Source organism: Barbus barbus (assembly GCF_936440315.1).
Source record: "Barbus barbus genome assembly, chromosome: 6".
Classification (NCBI taxonomy): domain Eukaryota; kingdom Metazoa; phylum Chordata; class Actinopteri; order Cypriniformes; family Cyprinidae; genus Barbus; species Barbus barbus.
The window spans coordinates 39,580,293-39,602,793 of record NC_136734.1 but is presented as its reverse complement, the minus strand read 5'-3'; the positions used below and the strand labels follow the sequence as shown (position 1 = coordinate 39,602,793).

General features: G+C 36.6%; 1 protein-coding gene across 2 annotated transcripts; it reads left to right on the top strand.

Annotated features, from left to right (window-relative positions):
- Positions 1–9,435: 9,435 nt before the first annotated feature.
- LOC306871158 (T-box transcription factor TBX1-like) lies at positions 9,436–20,614 on the top strand. 2 transcript variants are annotated; one of them, XM_079418884.1, is made up of 8 exons: positions 9,436–10,204; positions 11,344–11,683; positions 14,834–14,935; positions 15,164–15,335; positions 15,946–16,101; positions 17,055–17,122; positions 17,658–17,758; positions 19,586–20,614. In XM_079418884.1, the coding sequence occupies exons 1-8, from the start codon at positions 10,018–10,020 to the stop codon at positions 19,966–19,968; spliced, it is 1,509 nt and encodes a 502-aa protein (XP_079275010.1). In that variant the 5' UTR covers positions 9,436–10,017; the 3' UTR covers positions 19,969–20,614. The 2 variants fall into 2 exon arrangements, with proteins under 2 accessions (XP_079275010.1, XP_079275009.1); XM_079418883.1 differs by having other exon boundaries at positions 9,612–10,204; positions 11,293–11,683.
- Positions 20,615–22,501: the final 1,887 nt, after the last annotated feature.

Genomic DNA, 22,501 nt, shown 5'->3' with positions numbered 1-22,501 from the left:
AAACCGGGACTGTGAGGATGAATGGAGGGAGAAATTGGACCCAAACACCCTCTGTCTTTTTTTTCCCCTCGTCTCATTACTGTGTTTTCGCTCCTCTCGATTTATCCACATGGGAGGTTACTACAACACACTGCAGCAAGAGGCTTCACTCTGTTGTCTGTTTTTCTTTTCTCCACTCGCCCAAGATTCGCGCCATATTTCAATCCGGGTGAGGGTGTAAAAAGAGGTCTGTGTTGTCAGTTTTGTGTGACTGAGTAGAAAAGGAGACCCCAAAAAAACAAATACTATGCTCACACAAATCACTATTCTTTTGACTAGTGAAAATAGAAGAAATCCTGAGAAAATCCCAACATTTTTGTGTTGATGTATACTGGATACGGGAGGAAGGATTTTAGGGATGAATATAAGCGAATGGATTTAGGGTGGTGTGTGATAGCAGTTTCTCAGGTGCTGAGAGACAGGTGATTCAGAATCAATGCTGAAAACGACTAAAATAGACTGAAAAACAGACATATAACATCTAACATAACCTGAAATCAATTGTTTCCTAGTTTTTATTTTGAACAATCAAAAAAACAAAGATCTTAAATTAGACATTTCAATCAGACAATTCAAGAATGCAGTATGCTTAATTTTTTTTTTAGTTTTATTATTATAGTAATGAAACCAAGTAGTAACTAAAAAAACTCAGCTGTCTTTATCAACTGCAAACAACAGAAACCTTATTTTATTCAACAATTATTAAAGTATATATTATTAAAATATGTAATAAAGGAGGAACTACCACCAAAGCTTTCACATATATATGATCTACTATTTAAAAAATGTGAATTAATTAATAAATAAAGAGGAAGAAACATACTAATGATCAAACAATTTAAGATCTTTGTCTATCTTTATATTCCTCACCAGATAAAAATAAGACATAAGTCAAGCACTTTGCAAAGTCACCTTAAAAATACATCTAGTAAGACAATTATTAGTACATATTTCCTCAGCCTAAAAATGAAACAGTTTTTAAAATCATTAATTTATCTGTTTATAAAAAATATTAAATAGAATTAATAAGAATTCAAATACATCAATATCTTTTGAGATGAATTCTGCATTAAATTCAGCACTCTATAGATTAACAATCAACATTAAAACAAAATTATTAAATAATTGAAGATGAAAAATGCTTACTGCATTTTGTAGTAAAATAATTAGTAAACTATTCACTCATTTCTAGACATCAAATTTAATACTAACTGCCAATTTTGAAGAGATTAAAAAAATGTAAAACAGAGATGAATTTCTACTACTATCTACTTCCTTTCTTTCTCATTTCATAGCCTTCTTTATCCTTATTAGGAACCAATAGCCTATGCTTTGACCAAGAACTTTGGAATTCAAAAAACGCAATTACCACAACAGAATGAACCCTTATGTTATAAACAGGAAATGTAAGTACTATTTTTCTCAGTCTCAAACGTGCATGCCATCTACTAAACATGCCTTAATGGATGCAAATGGAGGAAGTGCATAGCAAACATGATATATGGCTTGTACGTGCTTCACGAGACACAGTGGTCAACCTCCACCTCTCCCATGACACTCTGGCCACCGTAAATAGCTTTAGCACTCATATTTCCATATCTGCTCGTTCACGGTAGGGGGTGTTGGTTCTAGAGAGAAAACGCCAACATGCCGTGGCCTTCACACACAAATGCACACATTTCCAGACACATCCACCTGCATATGCATGACACCTATAGAGATGAACACATCCACGCAGACGTGCACTTCTACATTCCTTACACGTTTAGTGCACAGTATCTGGACCACATGCTACCTCATCTTTCAGTGTCAGAACGCACTTCACAAAGACATCAAAACAAACATGTGGAGGCAGCCACCGGCAAGATGATGGATCACTCTAATCTTTATCATCTGACCTGCCCTGCGATCTGATTGGCTGTATTTTTCTCACAAGGCCATGCCATTTAGAGATGACTTCCACTGAAAAAAAAAAAAAAAAACATGAAAATGGACTTGATCACAACTTTGAACACTTGGGCTGTGGTTATACTTACGCCATTGATTGAGAGTTATTAATTGAGATTATCATGTCATATTCCTGTAGCTCAAACAATAGAGCAATGTCAAGGTCATGAGTTCAGTTCCCAGAGAATGCATGATCAAGTGTGTATATTAAATGCACTGCAAGACGCTTTGGACAAACGCATCTGCCAAATGCATAAAATGCAATTCAAATACAATATGCATTGCTTAAATGGCATATGATTTAGTGTCAAAAATATTTTCAGGGACTTTTTTACAATATATATCTGGGAAATTTTCTTTCAGTTTGCTTTTGACCAAAATTCTTCCAAATTTAGTATTTAAGCCCATGTGAATTTTTTTTTTTTTTTTGGAGTGGAGAAATAAAAAATGATTTTAAACTTGGTGGCTTTACTATTTGCACGCAAAAATAGTTACATTTCACAAATAACTGCAAAAAAAAATGGCAAGCAACACCTTAATTTAAACATGAAAGTTAACAGTAGGATGACTGTAATATTATTTGTTTGTAAAACGCACTTGAACTTCAAAAAATAAATATTACAGTGCTTATGTGGAATGTTCTGTCAACTTACTTTTGGTGACAGACCAGAATTCTTCCAAATTTAGTATTTCACTCATACCCCATATTGTTCAAAAGCTCATGTGACTTCCTGCTCTTCATCTGGATGGCAGAGATGAGGAGCACAGGAAAGGGCAAAATTTCCTGTACGTTTTGCCCTTTGTAAACCAAACATTCGTTTAGATGGTTTTCCATTTCCTTCGTTTGGTCATTGTGACGGTGGTGATAGATATAAATTCAGCATTATGAGATTTGAAAGCATCTTATGCCAAACTTGGCTCATTTCCTATGCCCATGTGTGAAGATCATCAGTACATGCACCACTGTTAAAATGGCGAAAACTCAGATCCAGCGCATAAGGGAGCAGTGTCGTCGAATTTCAGTCTCACAATGAATGAAATTCAGAAGAAAACAGATGGAAAGTGGGAGTTTGAGAGTAGAAATGAAGAGCAGTAAGTCATGGAGTCCTCTGCTGTCAATCACGGTTGCTCTTTACTGCACACACACTCATTCACTGCAGGCTTCAGTTCTCAGAAATGGAGTGAAGGTAATAGAGAGAGGACAGCTGCGGTCAGCAGTAGCAGCAGGAGGATGAAAGAGAGAAAGGACGAGAGAAAGATGAGCTCGCGATCTCTCCAGAATAACAACACAGGACCTTCGCATATTAAAATAAACACTGGCTTGTGTCTGTGAAGAGGTCAGCTGGAGGAAAACAGGGAGATACGGACCAGGAACTATAGTGATAATAGTCTGAGATTTTCCATATATTTCATTCTGAGAGACACGAATGCACCAGATCCCTCTCAGATGGAGAAAAAGGTCTTAATTAATTTGGAAGATCACTGGCCCCGAGTCCATATCATGGGGTTTTTGTAACAGGAATGCCAGCTATTTAGCAGCTGGCCAATGGGAGAGCTGGAGAGAGGTTAGGTGATGATGGGCTTGCTGTCTCTGCTCAGATAGGAAAAGGATACTTTTCAAAAGCTAAAAGCTTTCCCATTTTAAAACAAAGGAGGGGGGTTGATTTTTCATTCCAGGGTCTCTGTGTGTTCTGTGAGAAATCTGCTCGACAAAATATGTTTTCGTGACCCTTTCAAGACCGCCTGGATTTATATGCAGCATGAACCTGTGGAAGACCACTACGGCCACATTTATCATTGGATACACAGCGGAAAAAAATACACGCCAAGTTTAAAATAAAAAAAGAAGAAGAAATCTGTCAGAAATTGTCAATTTGTCTGCACATTTCACATCAAAAACAGGCACCACCTATAAAATCATTACCATGTTCCCAAGCATTCCTATACTGAAGGCAAAGTACAGCTGGAAGCATGTCACAAATATTACATACATATTTTATTTTAGGATTTTACAAAGGGATAATTAATTGCAGGGTTCATGTCAGTAGAACCGAAACGTGGAGCTCTTAATAATGAAAATATTGATGATAATAATGTGATGCATTTAGGCATATGTCTAAATTATTATTTGTTTTTAATAAATGTAAATGTCCTCTATAAATTATAGTTTAGTTTACAAGTTAAGCAGTTTAGTGAGTACTAGTCAGTTCAGTGGTGACATTTCTTAACAATATTCAAAACTGCATGAGGGGTGGAGAAATTAATAATAATAATAAGAACAATAAGAAGAATGCATGCATTACCTGAAACCTGACAACTAATTAAGTTAAATTAAATCTGTGAAAAAGTCGTTACAAATAATAAATGCTAAACAAGGACTTTTATATCTACTAACGGGTATAAATTCAAGGGTCAACGTGATATTTTAATTATGGGGAAAACATGCGTGACAAACCAAGGTTAGAGTTTGTTTGTACACATGAGGAGAACTATTTCATTGTATCCATGACCATTGTGTTTTTATGTCCCCATACTCAAATGACAAAAATAAAAAACGAACAGTTTAACAGGAAACATGAATTTTTGAGCCAAAAAGGAAGCGTGTTTACAGTAAATGTTCTTTATCCATGCCCAGTTCATATCCCCAGTTATTGTCATATTTCCCGTTCTGACAGACAGATCCCATGACAGGGATGCTGAACAAAACTATAGCAACTCCAAAACATACAACAAACACTAGAATGTGTTCAAACTCGATGATTTCGTTTTAAAACACACGTAAAACACAACAGACATTATGATTATTATCGACATACTGATGCATGTTTTAATAAATTAACAACATAATGTTATTATTAATCATAATTTATTATTGGCAACAGAATTGTTCTCAAAATATGTATTTTAGTATTAAAATAAACGCCTATCAGCACGAATATTGTAAATATACGAACTTGTTCTGTCACTGTAATGCACCTTCATAAATATTCATAAAAAAATATATCTATTTTTGAAAGTAGGCTTAGTTTAATAGCCTAAACACCACCAATAACAATATTTTTATATTTAAAAATATATACAATAAATCAGTAAAAATAGAATATATTTGACATATAATTCTGCGAATATCCTTTAAATAAACAAAGAATCTAATGGCAGTGTGTGATGCCCATCATTAAGCAAAATGAACATTACAAAAACTGTAACGCATATCGATTCGTCTAAAATAATACTAATAGCCTATGTCTTTATTCGTCATGCACCAGCCTTTAAATCAACTTTACACAAACTTTACCCATGCAATATTTGCAATTTTCAGTGTGTTTTTGAGCATTTTGTGTTGCATTTGCACACGACTGCTATGTGAAACCGGTCTGGGAATCAGGGGACATCTACTCAGCAACCCAACTGTCAGCGGTCAACTGCTCCCTTCCTGCGGGTCTTATTCGGGGATTTGGGAAAATATTTAGATAGGATAGGATTTTATATACCGTCCCTATGAATGCTGGAAAATCAGCGCGGCGCGCTCCTCTGACACGCTGTGATTTATTATCTGCTAATTGATATCGGGTTCTAATTAACATCTGACCGTTTTCACCCTCCAGGGTTTTGTAAAAACTGGAGAGATACCTGGAGGCACTGCGAGATACATGCAGTGTGGAAGGATCCCATTCAGAAATACTGGATGCTGATAGACGCAAATATCACAAACAGAACGCATGGCAGAGATGAAAACGGGCCCTGAAATTAGGACGCGGTTTTATTTTTTTATTTTTTTGTTTATGCGTTTGCAATGACTTTCCCTTCAGGCTCATCATCCTCGCACCTTTGAAAGCATACAGAACATGTCTTAACATATGAAAGTTTCTAATGAGGCATCGAGTCTCGTGTTACCAGCAGAGCTCAAACCCCGCGTGCAGGACCACACAGTTCACTCTGATATATCTCTACAAAAATATTCATTTAAAAATACCAATATCCTACAGAAGATCTAGCTTTCTTTACATTCGCTATAATATTGCTATAGTAGCCTAATAACAAAAAGCACCACCAAAAATAATCTAATATGCCACATCAAAAAATAATAAGGACTGTGGTTTCACAAATCCTGGTAAAAATACAACTACTAAATGAAGACCGAAATAAAACGTAAAATTACTAAACTTATTCCCCGTGTAAATAAATGTATGTTATATGAAGTCCAAAAGTACAAAAAAAAAAGTTTCCGACAAGTTATTTCAATGTTTTCCGTGAATAATGACATAAATAATTCGATAACCAAATGTGAAAAAAAATTACTAAAACATGAACTTAGTAGTTTAATATTGCCTCTTTATTCATATACTTACAGGCGAGATTTTTGTTCATTTAATCGATTGTAATATTAATATGATGATATTTTTAAATGCTAGATGCCAATAAATTAGGGCAATTTATTGCTTGAAATAATTAGTAGGCTATTTACATTAGGCTAATACGTTTATTTTCTTATGATCCAAAAGGTGCATCCAGCATTTAAATAACAATATCACATTAATATTATTGTGGAGTCAATTTATGCCAATATCTTCTGTGCATCTATACATCGTACATTACAGTCGAGCGCTCTTTTACTAGAAGCACTTAGTCCAGAAGAAAGTGCATTTTCCAACAAAAGATCCGGAAAATACATGCCTTCAAATAATCTCTGAAAATAAATGATTCCACTAAAAAAAAAAAAAAAAAAAAGTTAATCGTTTGATCATCCAAACTACAAATGAATCATAAGCAGTTTCATATTAAAGTCATGTTTAGTCATTTAGTCAACCTAAATTATTTACTGTAATTTTTATGTTGAAAATCAATTTACACACAGTTATTAGAGCTCAATAACGGTTATCATGACAGAAATAAAATATATAACAATTTATCAAGCTGTGTGAATGTCCATAAGCACCACACGTTTTGACAATGTCTGCGCTATAGTCTTTTGTGGACTGAACGTGAACTTGGCAAAAAGAGTTTTGCTCAAAGGCAGATTCAAACAAACAAATCGCTGACATGTAACATTATTTAACGCCTGGGTTAGTCACTCAATTACTGCGTTACGCAAATTGAATCATCAACAGAAGGCTATCCAGATTTGAATATGCATTGACTGTTGGCCTGTGAAGCATCATAAAATGTTTGCAATAGAATTTATAAAACGTTACACTTAGGTGAATTTAAAGACGTGGCTTTCTATATTATTTTATTCTGTCTTGAGCAGAATGGCTTCTACTTTAGATGTAATATGCAGAGAGAAATTGTACACACACACACACACATACATACACACATACACACACACACACACACACACACACACACACACACACACCTGGTAGATTCTGAAAGGCGCCGCTGAGAGACAAAACAGGAAAAGTGTCTCTCTTGAAAACAGCATCCAAACCACAAACTAATGATGCATACTCTACTAAAACATAACTTATGTTATACTTGCATCATTGTTATCAAACTGTGAATGTCCAACATCCCCGGAAGACATTACTTAGTGGCCAACAAAGAAGTTTCAGAAAAGCATAAGTATATTGATAAAGAGGAGCTTGTCCAGACACAAGAATAATAACAAAGAAGCCTCCAATCTTTAAAATCTGCACATGCAGTCAATATGGTCTGTTTATTATTATTATTATTAGTAGTATTATTCCTCTAATATGATTTGTAAAGCTAAGAAGGACAAAGGGTGCACAGTACTTCCGAAGCTGAAAGGCTAAGACAAATATAATTTTTCAGCATTTTTGTCCTAAAATCTAAATCCGCTGTTAATGGATTCGTTTAAACTTGTACCTGCAAGATGTTGCTGTGGAACAATCAGCTGATATTTACAAAAAAAAGGGGGGGGCATGCTTGTTTTTTCTTAATGACTATCATTTGAATATGCAACTAATTTTTCTTTGTGCAAAATCTATTTTCCGTTGCGCAACGGTCTGCCCAGTTTTTATCAAGCTCTGAATTGTGTCTGTTATCACCTGAGTATTTACAAAGGACGCTTCCGACTTGACAGTGATGAAGTGACCTGGAATCAAAAGATGCATCTGATAAAAGAAGGAAATACTTACGCACGTCTGCTGCTTGATCTTGCACAAAACCACAATCACTGCAACCATTCCTGCAAACACAAAGAAAAAAAAATACATAAATAAAAACTACTTTGGATTGAGGGATGAGTCACCAATGCAACTTTTTCGTTTTCTGTTTCATTGGTGTATACAGCAAAAGCACTGTAAAAAGTGATGTGACATCTAGGCTACTAAATATTGAAAACACCAATATTACATTTAATAATCTTTACGACTTTAAAGATCTGTTTAAGTCAAATATAATTGATCAAATCATGTAAATGGTCCAAATTATTAGTATATAATAAGAAGAATACAATAAGTGAAATTTAAAGTGGAGGTTTTTAAATGCGCGTTGTTGTTTTTTTACACTATAGCCTAATTGTTAGTAATTCTTTGAATGAAAGGGCCACACACCTCAAATCTTTCCTTAGAAAAATGCATATGTTTATTTACGACCGATAGCATGCTAGGCGTAAGATAAACATCCAAAAACAAATAGCGTTAAGCTGCAGTGAAAACAGTGGTGTAGTTAACGAGGTTATCTCATTAGTGCCCCGCTGCTCTTGCCTGTTATTCAATCGCTCGAGTGTAAATTAGATTCAATCCGGTTGCTATCGCTGCAGGTCAACAAAACATAACTTTTGTTTCTATTCATTAATTATGAACCTTGATAAGCCGATAACCAGATAGATATTGTATACCAGAGAGAAGGGTCAAGTGCCTAAGCCACGCGATACACTCCTTACGTTTCACGCGCACTTGGGTCATTATCTAGATGCACAGACCTGAAAGGCAACTGAATGATTTGAAGAAAAAAAAAATGCAGATATTTCAGCAAGCATTTATGCCTTGCTTACAGTTACTGCCCACTGAGAACGGCCCAACAGCACTCGAGCAACTTTAAATAAATTATTTTATTTTCATTTTGGACTGTTGTGTTGATTTCTGAAAAAGCCTTTTAAATAACCTGACCTGACACAAACTGACATTTTGACTAAATGACAAATAAAAGAAAATATAAAAGTATCATCAGTGTACGAGGAAGAAGAAACAAAGGCTTGATTAAATGGTTTAAAAAAGCCTTATGCATTTTTAAAAATAAATGTTAGAATCAAAAAAGGCTTACAGCCTGACGCCACATTGGAAATCTCTTAAATAAAAAAAAATTAAAATATATTAAAAATAACTTTTTAAATCCCAGAAACCAACATGATGATCGGATACATTAACATTAAGAGAACAGTGTACAGTGAGCACAAGATGTTGCACAGAGCCACTGAGGAAGCTTTGTTGAATGCACTGATAGGTCAACTACTTTAAGCTGGATTCATTTAGCTCTCAGTTCAGAGAGTCTGCGCGCACCAGCGGGAAAAGCCACAACATATAATTTGCTGTAAAAGTACAGCAGGACATCCGCGTGACGTTTTCTTTTTCTTTTCCTTTTTTCTTGCCAGTGAATTCAAATTTGCTACAGTGATTGACAAGGTCCTATTCAAATAAAACATCCCGCGGAGAGCATGCACACTTTTTTTAACCGCGCACTGGAGGCGTGGAGCTCGCGCTTCTGACATTCTCTCCCGCAGTAGCTCTTCTCCAGCGAGCCCTAATGACATCACCCAGACACCGAGGCTGAAGAAAACTGTTTTTTTTTTTTTTTTTAGAGCGAGTGTGTGTGTGAGTGTGTGGAAGCGCGGTGTTTTAATACCGCCGGACGTGTTTGAGCAGATCTTTTAATTGGAGCATATAAAGCAGAGCAAATTCCGTGGGAATAGTTTGTTTAGCAAACACCGGAGAGCACCGACGCCGCCAAAAAAGGCCCTTTCTCGAAGAACGCAACTTTGTGTAGCCTACTTGTTTGTAACCTACTGTCTGCGTTCTGGACATGGAGTAGCTCGGAAGCGCTGTTCCTAGACTCGGTTTCTCGCTTATGGACGACTGTAGTCTCCTTTCTCCAAAGGCAAACGCTTTCAGTATTGCCTGTCTGATTTCAGCGAGGAATCAAGCGGGAAACACAGCGTTTGACAAACACGCCACTAGCCTGGACAAGCAAGTGGTGCAAAACTGCTCCAGATCCGTTAAAATGCATTACAGCACCGTGACGCGGGAGATTGAAGGTACGGGCACGATCTTGACGATAACCTTGTGATTTGTCGGGCTCGCTCGGTTTGTTGAGGAACTTTCAGTTGACTCAAAGACACGTGTATTTCACTATTGCAAACATAATTCAACACAGCACGTTCCGTCTGTTTGAATCTATTGACGCCTGACTCACTGAATAAATAAAACGCCGCGCGCTAATTTGTACAGTAGCTACCCAACTATAATTTCCCCCCGAGTTATGCTTCAGCTACAACTTGTAAAACAGGCTAGTCATTGCGTGCTCCTCAAATAACAAACCATACAAGCGTGTGCGGTGCAAACCGAAGCTTGTCACAGAAATCTAGGAAACTCAGATTCCAGAAGGATGAGCCTGTCAGTCGAGCGGAGGCGCGGATAAAACTGATGGCAAAAAAAAATTACGAACAAAAGGAAATAGCATTCTAGAAATGGATAGTCGCTCCTTCGCGACATTAGTTGTTTGTCCGTGTTGCGCGAGTGTTTGTTTGCTTTGCGAAAAAAGTGTAGCCTACTTTCCGTCGTGCCAGCTAACCAGTCTATTGTTAGAGGAGGGCGGTGTGGGCGATACACTTATCCAAAAGTAAATGGGTGCCGGAAAGCCCATTATAAGGGGCGCACTTCTCTGTCAATCAGTCTCGTCCCAAGGCGAGGAAAGGCACATTACCTGCAGTTCCTTATCTAAATAGAAATAAGAACCGGTTTTATCGCAAAGGGGAGGCCCTATGCGAGAGATAAGAGAGAAATCTGGATTTCAGTTTAGCAGAGGGGCAGGACAGAGGCCGCTTGGAACAGCTCACAGCGCGCAAGCCTTTGAAAACAACGGAGCGGCAATACGCACAAGTTTAGATCGTCTACAAAGCCAACTAGGAAGGCGTTTTTTACAGATTTAAGGCAATTCTGACGCGGCTTTTCATCTCAACTGCTTCATCTAGGTAATATGCGTTAACCTAGAAGGAGACCGAGTTCTTGGATCACTTGGGACGTCGTGAAGTTACTTTCTCTTTGATAATCATATAGGCGAACCCCTGCATTCACTTGCATAGTCCTGCGCAAATTGTAAATCCAGTTTTTGGAATGATTTCAGCAATATCAAGCCCGTGGCTGACGCAGCTGTCCCATTTTTGCGATGTTGCAGCCTTTACGACCAGCAGCCTGAGCAGTCTCAATGCGCCTGGGAGTTACCATCTCTCTCCTTCCCCTGGGGATCCATACAGCCACCATGAAAGCCAGTTTGAGCCGTGCCCTGCAGCCCAGCACGGCTACAGCTACTCCGGATCCAACCCAGCGCAGGCCCCGGCGCAGACGGACACCGGAGCGTCCAACTGCTCCTCCTCGAGCTCAAGCTCAACGCCAAACAAAACGCTGGTGAAAAAGAACCCTAAAGTAGCCAATATTAATGTACAGTTGGAAATGAAGGCGCTCTGGGATGAATTTAATCAACTTGGGACTGAAATGATTGTCACAAAAGCTGGGAGGTGAGTTGACAGCTGTTTGTACTGAACTTCGAGAAAATCTGGCATCTAGATGTTGTTTTTGATACAATCTCTGGACATTCAAAATAAAGGTGCTTAAAAGGTTCTTCAGAGCGATGCCATAGAAGAACCATTTTTAGTTCTTTAAAGAACCATCCTCTTTCTTATCTTTTTATAATCTGAAGAACTTTCTTTCGATGTTAAAAGTTAAAAGTTCTTTAAGGCATCGTGAAGCACCTTTATTTTTAGGAAATGCATGCACAGAAAAATACAAGAGACTAAAATCTCATTTATATTAGTGCCGAGAGGTCGTGTAATGTTTAACATGCAATTAAATGTACAGTTGAGTAGTTTGACATGCAAATTAAACTTTATTATCAATGCACTTGAACTACTGACGTGCTAGCATTATATTTTGAGATATTCTGTCTAGTTTTTTTAAATACAATTTCTCGACATTTATGCATTGAAAACTTAGTGTTTTTTTATTATTATTTAACCCTGACAAACGTTGTATAATGTTACCATACTATTAAATGCACATTTCAGTAGTTTGAAATGTAAATTAAACTTCATAATGTACTTGAACTACTGATGTGTTAAGCAGTAGCTATATTTTGAGATAATCCGACATCTAGTTTCTTTTAAATACAATTTTTCGACATTAATGCATTGGAAACTACTTTAGTATTTTTTTTATTTAATACTTACAAACGATGTATAAAATGAAATGCACATTTCATTAGTTTGAAATGTTAATTAAGCTTAATCATCAATGTACTTGAACTACTGATGTGCTAAGCATTATATATCGTTTGTTAAGGAGTTAATGCGCTTGAAAACTTTTTGGAGCAACTCAAGACATCTACTTCTTGCACGGGAAAGATACATTTATCATCTTATTGTCAGAAAGTTCAATAGGTCCGATTCTGAATAAATAGTGCCTTAGCTTAGCACAATCATGGGCATTTACAATGAAGTGTAAACAGTCTATTGTGTGTATATACACAGTGATAAGACAGATAGCATGAGATACAGTACATTTTTAGCTCACCTTTGTGCTAAAGGGCCCCTGACTGGCTTTCACCATTAATTCACAAGCATATGCATAACTATAGTGTCTTATTTTTACAGGCCGGTCTGTTTATTCAGGTGAACCTCGAGCTTGAGTTTGCATTTATTTCTGAAACACAGACCGTGATTAAATGAATGCAAAATAAATGAATATATATACACTGTAAGACTAAGATAAATCACACACACACACAGAGAGAGAGAGAGAGAGAGATACAAATTCACACATGTATTTGGACACGGCCAGGCCTCAGTCAGGGAGTATTATAATTTAATGCTCTAAGGTACGTTTCTATCAGCAAATTATCTTTTAAATAAAAATGACATGTGGGGAAAGCAAAAGGGAGCATTTCAACTGCATAATAATGACAATGAGGTCACTAAACCAATAGAAGCACCGTTCATCTAGTTTAGTGTTAATTTCTTGCAGCTGCTATGGCCTGCAAAAAGCCGGAGCAGATCAATGGGGAATAATATTGCATGCATCATAATCAATACTTAGATTGCGCAAGCAAATTAGACTTTTATTCTGATAAAAGGCAGCCGAACATCGCCTTTTAATATTGTGGTGTCAACTTTTAATATTGGCTATACAGACTCTAGACAGTTTTGCATATAAAAGCGTATTTTTTTCTCCCCAAAGCCCGGAGTGTTCTAATAATATTTTAGTCAAATTTGCTTTGTGTCTCAAACATTTGCACAGAACGATATATTTTTTCTTTGACACTGTATCAGCTGGCGTCACTATCCTGTCCAATTAGAAAAGTAGCCTATATATTTAAAAATGTCATGTTTAACGACAATAACATTTTAATTACACTGGTTTAGTTTTTCACAATTTCTGATTAAAATTAAAATTAAATTAAATAAAAAATGGTCCAAAATGCAACGAATTTACCACTTCAGCTGATTTATCACTGTAAATTTTGCATTAATTTGATTTCAATAAAGTAAATAAAAAATTACACTGTTCAATTTTTTATATATATTTTTTTTTTTTTTTTTTTTTTGTACGGTGTATTTTTAAATGTAAGCAAAACAGACAAGTAAAGCTGTTAGTTATTTACCTGCTTAGGAAGAAAAGAAAGGGGGAAAAAATCGAAAAGAAAATACATTTTGGGTCAAATTTAAAACGTAAATATCTAAATACGTCAAATATAATTGTCACTATTTTAGGTATCTATACACTTCAAAAACAGTAGCCTACTTTTATTTTAAAGCAAATAATAAAACTACAAGTACCGGTTCAATCAGCAACAACAATGCGTTTTTCTTTATATCCTAAAGACGCGTATTAATATTGGAAATCCAGGCTAAATATTATACATTTATTTGCAAGGTGTCACATGGAATAGATAGGCTACATTTGAATAATTTTACATATTTACTTGTGGATATATTCGCGACTTCTATTTACCAAGATTAATATGACCCTTATAAAGTCACGGCCTTGATTCATAATGATCTGCTTATTCAAGACACTAAACGGCGACAGATGGATAAAAGAGGAAAGTTGTAATAAAGTCAACAATTTAACAGCCAATAGCTAGTTAATAGCTAATATTTTAACTGCTTGTGTTCGAGGTCATCTGTCATTCCAAAGGTACTCACTACACTGGATCTAAGGAAAGCCACTTTCAAAGCTACTTTAGCTTCATCTATCCACAACTAGCGCGTGAAAACACTCTCGCGTCCACTGCACAATGATCCAGGATCACTTTCACTGGTATGCAGCATGTGCTGTGCCTCCAGAAGGGGCTTACACGGTTTCAGAATAATGCATTTGTGACCACAACATGCGTCCTTATGCGTTTATTCTGCACAATCGAGCATTGCATCCTGTCTGTCTGTCTCTCTGTCTGTGTGTGTGTGTGTGTGTGTGTGTGTGTGTGTGTGTTTGTGTGTGTGTGTGTGAGAGAGAGAGAGAGAGACTGACAGAGAGTGTGATCAACATTTTGCACAAACATAGTTCGCCACCACAATTAAAAGAGAGGGATTTATATAAAACGATTCCATAAATAGAAAATATGTTTACTCATGAATATAGCTAACGGATTACTACTGCATTCTCCTCTTCAGGCGAATGTTTCCTACATTTCAAGTCAAAATATTTGGAATGGACCCAATGGCAGATTACATGCTCCTGATGGATTTCCTACCAGTGGATGATAAACGATACAGGTATACCATGAACCTGAGTGCCAAGGGCACATTATGAGCCTGCTGTACAGTATGCATGCACACACCGCTAAATGATTGCATCAAAACGAATAAACACATTTCGAAGTTGCGTTGCCTAATGTCAACCATATTTGGTGAATCATATTTATAGTGAATATTATTAGTGTTATCCAATGAGCACAACTGTCCCAAACGGAGCACTCATTCTCTTTGTTCTCTGTACTGAAGGTATGCCTTCCACAGTTCATCGTGGCTGGTGGCTGGGAAAGCTGATCCAGCGACTCCGGGAAGAGTGCACTATCACCCAGACTCACCTGCCAAAGGAGCGCAGTGGATGAAACAGATCGTTTCCTTCGATAAACTAAAACTAACCAACAATCTACTGGACGACAACGGACATGTAAGTGTTGCTTTTTATTCGATTTCTTTTTTTAAACTGAGACCTTCTTAAAAACACTATTGCATTAAAAAAGTTATTAGATATTCGTCTTTTGTCATGTTTCGTATTTATTTGAAAACAGCACAGACCAGTTCATATTCATAAATTACGCCTGTGGCAGATCTGCTCATGTAAAGGCAGTATGCCTATTTAATATCGCTATTTTGTACCGTAATGCTGCAGTGGAAATAAATAATTAGTGTAGGTTATCACTCCGGCGTATACTTATTTTGGACGTTAATTATATCTAAATTAACAACACAAATGGGCAGGGGAAACGCGTAATAGCTATGTTCTCAATTGTTGTTGTTTATTTATAGCATGCGATGGATTGCTGCTTAGTTGTTTTTTCACATTAATAACGCAAATTTTATGTTTTTATTTCACTTTTTTATGTAGCCTATTAATGTGAAGTAACCTAAATATGCCAAATAAGAAGTTTATGTCTGTGCGTAAAGCGCGGCACCTAATTCATCCCCAAACGGAGCGCTGATTCTCGCTGATTCTCGCTGCTAGTGCCTGACTTTTAATATTTTTTTAAGTAATGTTCAATTATGTTTTGCTTTTGCAGATCATACTGAACTCAATGCACAGATACCAGCCCAGATTCCACGTGGTCTACGTGGATCCTAGGAAAGACAGTGAGAAATACGCCGAGGAAAATTACAAGACATTTGTTTTCGAGGAGACTAGATTTACCGCCGTCACAGCCTATCAAAACCACAGAGTAAGTGCTCATCTCAGACACTAATTATTAAAACACCTTCCTGTTGTCACTGATGACAATATTACCGCAATCACACAATTAAAGACCCTCCACCAGTAGCCTATTATATGGGGAAATATAGCACACTTACAGTATTTGCTATAGTTATCTATTTATTGTTTTGAACCATGCAACTTTATGTCCGAAAGAAAATTAAACACTAAAAACACGATCCTAATAGAAATAAATTCGAGTAGACTATCATGAGAATATTTTAGATATGACTCTAAAATGCATAAACTTTAAAATTGACTTTTTCCATATGATCTCAATTTACCTTTAAAAGAAGTAGCCCATTTATTGTTTATAATTAACACACATTGTACACAAATAATTTTTTACAAAAAGCAAAATTGAAATTTAAACCTCATGCACGTCGAATAAAGACTATGGCGTCACTGATGCTCTCACGCAGCTGTCCAGTGTTTTTCTTCTGTCTTTCCTGCTCTGTCTTCTATCAGTTTGACCTCTTGATCTCTAACTCTCACCGCGGGCTTGACATTTGTTTTTCAACTCATTCCGGAGAATCACGCACACATCTCCATCGAGCGCTTTTCCACAGCCAGGAGGCTTTAGCTCGCGCGCTCATATTTAACATAAATAGTTTCCAGTCTGTGTCCAAATAAATGCTGAAATGTGTTCTTGTTAATATAAATACAATCGTCGAGTGTCAGGAATACCGCACATTCGTTAACATGGTTGTTTACGCGATTAATTGGAGCATAACATGGCAGAAAAATGAGTTTACAATTTAAAAAACGCCTTATAATAACACACGGACTTTGAGAAATGATTACCTGTATAAACAATTTCATTGTCAGGATAAAAATAAATGAACAATATTGGAGGTCAATACCCGAATTTGTTCATTTGGCACCCGCACATTCTTCATGTTTTCACTCTCTGCTTCTCAGATAACGCAACTGAAAATCGCCAGCAATCCGTTTGCCAAGGGCTTCAGAGACTGTGATCCGGAGGACTGGTGAGTTTTTTCTTTTTGCTTTTAAGCAAGATTGAAAAAAATAAGTATTGGAAGACCATTATAATACACATTTCTAAATAAAATGAATGCACGACAGGACAAACATATTAGTTACTGAATTAGAACTTGTAGCATAACTGCATTTTAAGTGCAGAGCTGATAAAATGTAAAAATTGTAATTTGAATGCAATGTAAGTCGCTTTGGATAAAAGCGTCTGCTAAATGCATAAATGTAAGTACTTTTATTTGTACGATTTGCCAACTTCACCTTAAAAATAGAGATGCAACTATATTTATAGAGTATATATAGTACACTTTTTATACAGTGAATTATCCATTCATTTTACTTTTAAAACTTTGTTGACAATATGAAAAAAATGCTGTCATATATATATATATATGACAAAAGTAAGCAGAAATATGATATATTGCTCTGAATGACAATTATATTTTTGCTAGAATTTTGTCAGACATGGCACTCATTCATGCAGACTACAACAATGCATTCACTGATTTTATCTCGCCTGCTTTTCAGGCCCAGGAATCACAGGCCGGGCTCTCTGCAAATCATGAGTGCGTTTGCTCGAACCAGAAACCCCATGTCCTCTCCCCCACAGCATAACGGCACAGAGAAAGGTCTGTATATAAAACACAGCTAACAAAATCTCATTTTGCACGAAAAAAAGAGTGTTTTAAAACAATATTCTTAGTTTACAAATGAACATTTCTACAACAAGACAAATGGTCACATTTGGTATAATATTGTGTGCCTATTACTGATCAAACAGTCCATGCAGGAATGCACATTCACATACATAAACACTAAAGCGTATTCAGCTGTGATTACCGTGTAAAAGCCAATTTACTAAAAATAAGCAACAGGCTCAAATAAAGGCAGTTAGGAGTTTCAGTCGAGTAATGGCTCCAGTCTGTTTGGTTTCTCAGCATCTACGTTCCATTGGACAAAACAGCTACATTTGTCTAGTTGAGCGCTGCAAATTTCAGTACACAAAGGTTTGAACAGCTGCATGCCCAGAGGACATGCTCAGACTGAGATTTTTCAGTCCTGTGCTCTGTGTAAAATGATTTCCTGTGCGAATTCACCTCTTTGGCTGAAGGACACTTATGACTTATCCTGCCAATCAACCACAGCACATCTCACTTCACAAGCGAACTAAATTACACAGCTTTTTCATTACAGTCCAGCTCCCTGAGCTCATTGTCAGGCCTTCCTAAAGTGCCATTTAAAACGGTGCATCTATCTGTACACAAACAAGCCTCTAATCAAGGGTTCGATTGTGCAAAATAATCCTAAAAATAACACCAGCACTATGACTCACACCTGTTTATATCTTGCACCATATCATATTTTAAGGCAAGAGACCACGGGTGAATAGAGTAAAAACTTAACTAACAGAAATCACCATACTTTTCCAGTTGACTGATTACATTAAGAATTGCAAACATTGTTTACAAGTGTTATGAAACTGCTTAGACATTTTTTTTTTGCATCTCATAAAATGTGATAATTTGATACATGTCCAAAACAGAAATCTGAATGGATAGAGATGGTTTAATGGTCTAATTTTGTTCACATAAGTTTTTACAAATGGGATTTTGGATATTGTCTCTTTTGTCACACCACAAATCTGTCAACAGCCATGGAAATATATTTTAAAAATATTTTGGTGCTACTGAAAAAAACTAGCTTTGAGAAAAGGCCTTTAAAGAGATATACTGAAACTTAAATCTAATCGACACAAATGTGTCCCTGGAGCACAAAACCATGCAGTCTTAAGTAGCACAGGTATATTTATAGCAATAGCCAACAATACACTGTATGGGTCAAAATTATATCATTAGGATATTAAGTAAAGATCATGTTCCATGAAGATATTTTGTAAGTTTTCTACCGTAAATATATCAAAACTTCATTTTTGATTAGTAATATGCATTGCTAAGAACTTCATTTGAACAACTTTAAAGGTGATTTTCCTCAATATTTTGATTTTTTTGCACCCTCAGATTCCAGATTTTCAAATAGTTGTATCTCAGACAAATATTGTCCTATCATAACAAACCATACATCAATGAAAAGCTTTCAGATGATGTATAAATCTCAATTTAAAAAAAATCATTTTTTTGTGGTCCAGGGACACATTTTACAATAACAAAGGAACTGCTTTTTTGATTAGAATAACTGAAATTGTATTTACTTGTAAAACATGTTTCTATAATCTTTGTTTCACAACTTTTTGTACAGTGTAGATAGGAATAAAACCGTTTTGGTGCTACTGAAAAAAACTTTAAAAGATAAGGGTGCAAAAGAAAAGTGAATTTTGGATGTTTTATTTCCACTAGTCTGAAACAACTTTACGAAAAGCCAAACAGCCTTAAAATTGAGCGATGCAAGAAAAAATTGCCTTAAAATCTTACACTGTTTCTGTTTCATCCTGAACACAGAGGAAAGCAGGAGAGAATACGAGCGTGACCCCAGCGGCACTTCCCTCCATTCGGACTCCGCTCATCAGCTGATGTCCCGAGTCCTCAGCCCGGCCCTTCCGGTCCTTGGCGGCCTGCACACCATGCCCCTCACAGCCGGCCCTCGCAGCCCACCCCACGATCTACGCCTGGAAGGACACCCACAACCCCCAGACACCCTGCACCATCATCCATACAAATACCCAACCACCTACGAACACTATCTGGGAGCCAAAACCCGGCCGTCCCCGTATCCCTCACCGAGCATCAGAAGCCACGGTTACCACCCTCACATGAACCCAGCCACGGCCAACATGTACTCTGCAACGAGCGCGCCGACTAATTACGACTACGCTCCCAGATAATGATCGGCACTCCAAATCGGATTCAGATCGAGAGCCGTACTGAGAAAATACACACAAACCTTGAGTCCCAGACTCACGAAACATGTTGGGTTTTGGGTCGGGCACATCTTTTGCAGTGGCTTCTAACCGTTGGAAAGAGAAGTGGTCATATTTATTGATGGGAGAAATGTCACAAATGTCCTTGTGGAGCATTAGGATGAGCCCTGTGGACCTAACATTAGCTCTGGATGGCAGGACACCTGGAAACTACAGTATAACTAGTGTTCGGAGCAAAGAGGAGGACAAAGACTTCTTTAGACAAATAATGCATTATCACGGACTGGAATTGAACTTTTGTGTTGGATGCACTTTTTGTTTTTGCTTTTAAAAAGCCATAAATTATATATCACCCTTGAGCCATTGAGCTTCTAGATAGATGGAATATTTGCATGTTGCGATGTTTTTAAGGTGCTGAAATGCACTGAAATGTTTTTTTTTCCTGGTTGAGAATGATTTTTTTTTTTTTTTGAAAATGCTAGACCACCTTTAGCAGGTCTGTGAAGCTTGTAACGTGGCACTGACTTACAGCAATTCAAATAAATAAATGAACAGAATGACTGTGCTGAACTTGTAAAATAAACATTAAATATTTTACCTTTAAACATGTTCCATTAGCATCTGCAATTCTTCTCCAGGTTTAACAGAAGCTTTATCTAATTCTTTCCTTACTTGGTGGAAATGCAGCTGCTTTCATTCTCTCCAGAACTCGAAATATGTTTGATTTGGAAAGACATTATTGATGCATTTTCAAATAGAGAATTGTGATATTATCAGTTTGGGCCTATTTCAACCTAAAAAACAAAACAAAAAAACAAAAACACATGACTGATTAATGGAAAAGAAATGGCTGAATACTACTAAATTATATATATTTAATATAAGTTTACTTTTTTATTATTTATTTATTTTGGCCAAAGCCAATGTGCTCATTCAAACTATGCAAATTATACACAGACTCAGGCTACAAAACGAATAATAATAATAATAAAAAAGAACTGGAGAGAAAGTTCAGTGTCCATATTAAACACGATTTAACATGATGGATAACAAGAAGACTTAATACTTACTGTGCACTTACAAAAAGAAATGAAATGCACAAAATAAGTAGGTTATAGATTTATGTAACTCACTGTAAATGAAAGTGAGGCGTTATTGAAACAGATTATGCGCGTTTGGCTGCGTGTGCTGTTTCCCAATGAATCCCATGGTAGAGGAAAGAAACGCTTGCACACCATTTGACCTCTGACAGCTAACGACTTTCTGAAGTATCAAAGGTTAAACAATGTTTCCAGCCATTTGAGCGACGACTAATTGGTCGTATAATTTTTTGTTTGTGGTAAATGCACCGGGACGAGCAACGCCTGAAATGCAGACATTTCAAAATGCTCTGCATTAGTTATTAAAACTGAAAAACTGTGAAAAAAGGCAATAAAAAAACAACATAAAACACAAACGAAGATTTCATTATTTTACGCATTTTATGCATGCTAAATATGCTGCCAAAATAATTATTAATGCCATTATAAATGTATTTCTATTCTGGCTGAATTAAATTTAAATCGTAAAACACACAGCCGATTAAAAATAAATAAATAATGTTCTGACACCCTTTTTAAAACGAACAAATACATTGTGCGTGTTGAATTGCAAGATAATAGCCTATCAAAATATTTTATAGCACTTGCTTAAAAACACGTAGGCCTAATCACAAAGATAGCCTATTTTTTCATATATAGCCCGTTTATATTCATGCTTTGTAATTAAATCTTTTAACAGTTCGTCCATTGTCAAGTGAAGCGCATGTTATTTCCCTGCTTTAGTACATTTGGGTCCGGAAGAGCGCGTTTGGAGGATTGGGAGGCCCTTCGCGTGAGCTGTTCCCGGCTAGAGGTAATGAGTTTGGCCCATCAGGAAGGCCGGGACACCCGGACCCATGGCTCTTCCGTCAGGGGTCTACCCATCTGTGTTTTCTCTGCTAGCGCTTCGCCTTGATGAGAGGGGCCGCCTGTGTACCTGCAGCCATGAATGATGACTGACGGCTGTTTCCAACAATGACCGCTTCTAAAAATGCTCGAATGCACCGAAAATTGTATCCGTCTTTGAAGTCGAACATGATGCGTGAGAAGTTCAGCATGAAAACACAGTTTGATCTCAGAGGAAATACCTGCGCTTCGAACACACACACACACACACACACACACACACACGCGCGCGCGCGTAATTATGTGTTCTGCATTACAATGTTACAAAGTCAACGATTGATATTAAATGAACGAATAAAAAAAAATATTAAAATGTATCGTTCAAGATAAATTAGGTCCTAATATAATTCCTTTAAAAAAGAAACGTTAAATTGTATGCAATAATTAAACGGCAATGCGTTAACGTGTACAATAATAATAATACATTTTAATAAAAAAATAGGCTTTTGTTAATTTTTTTAACTTAAATCCAACATCTCAATTAACTGGATGAGTCCATTTTTATATTAATT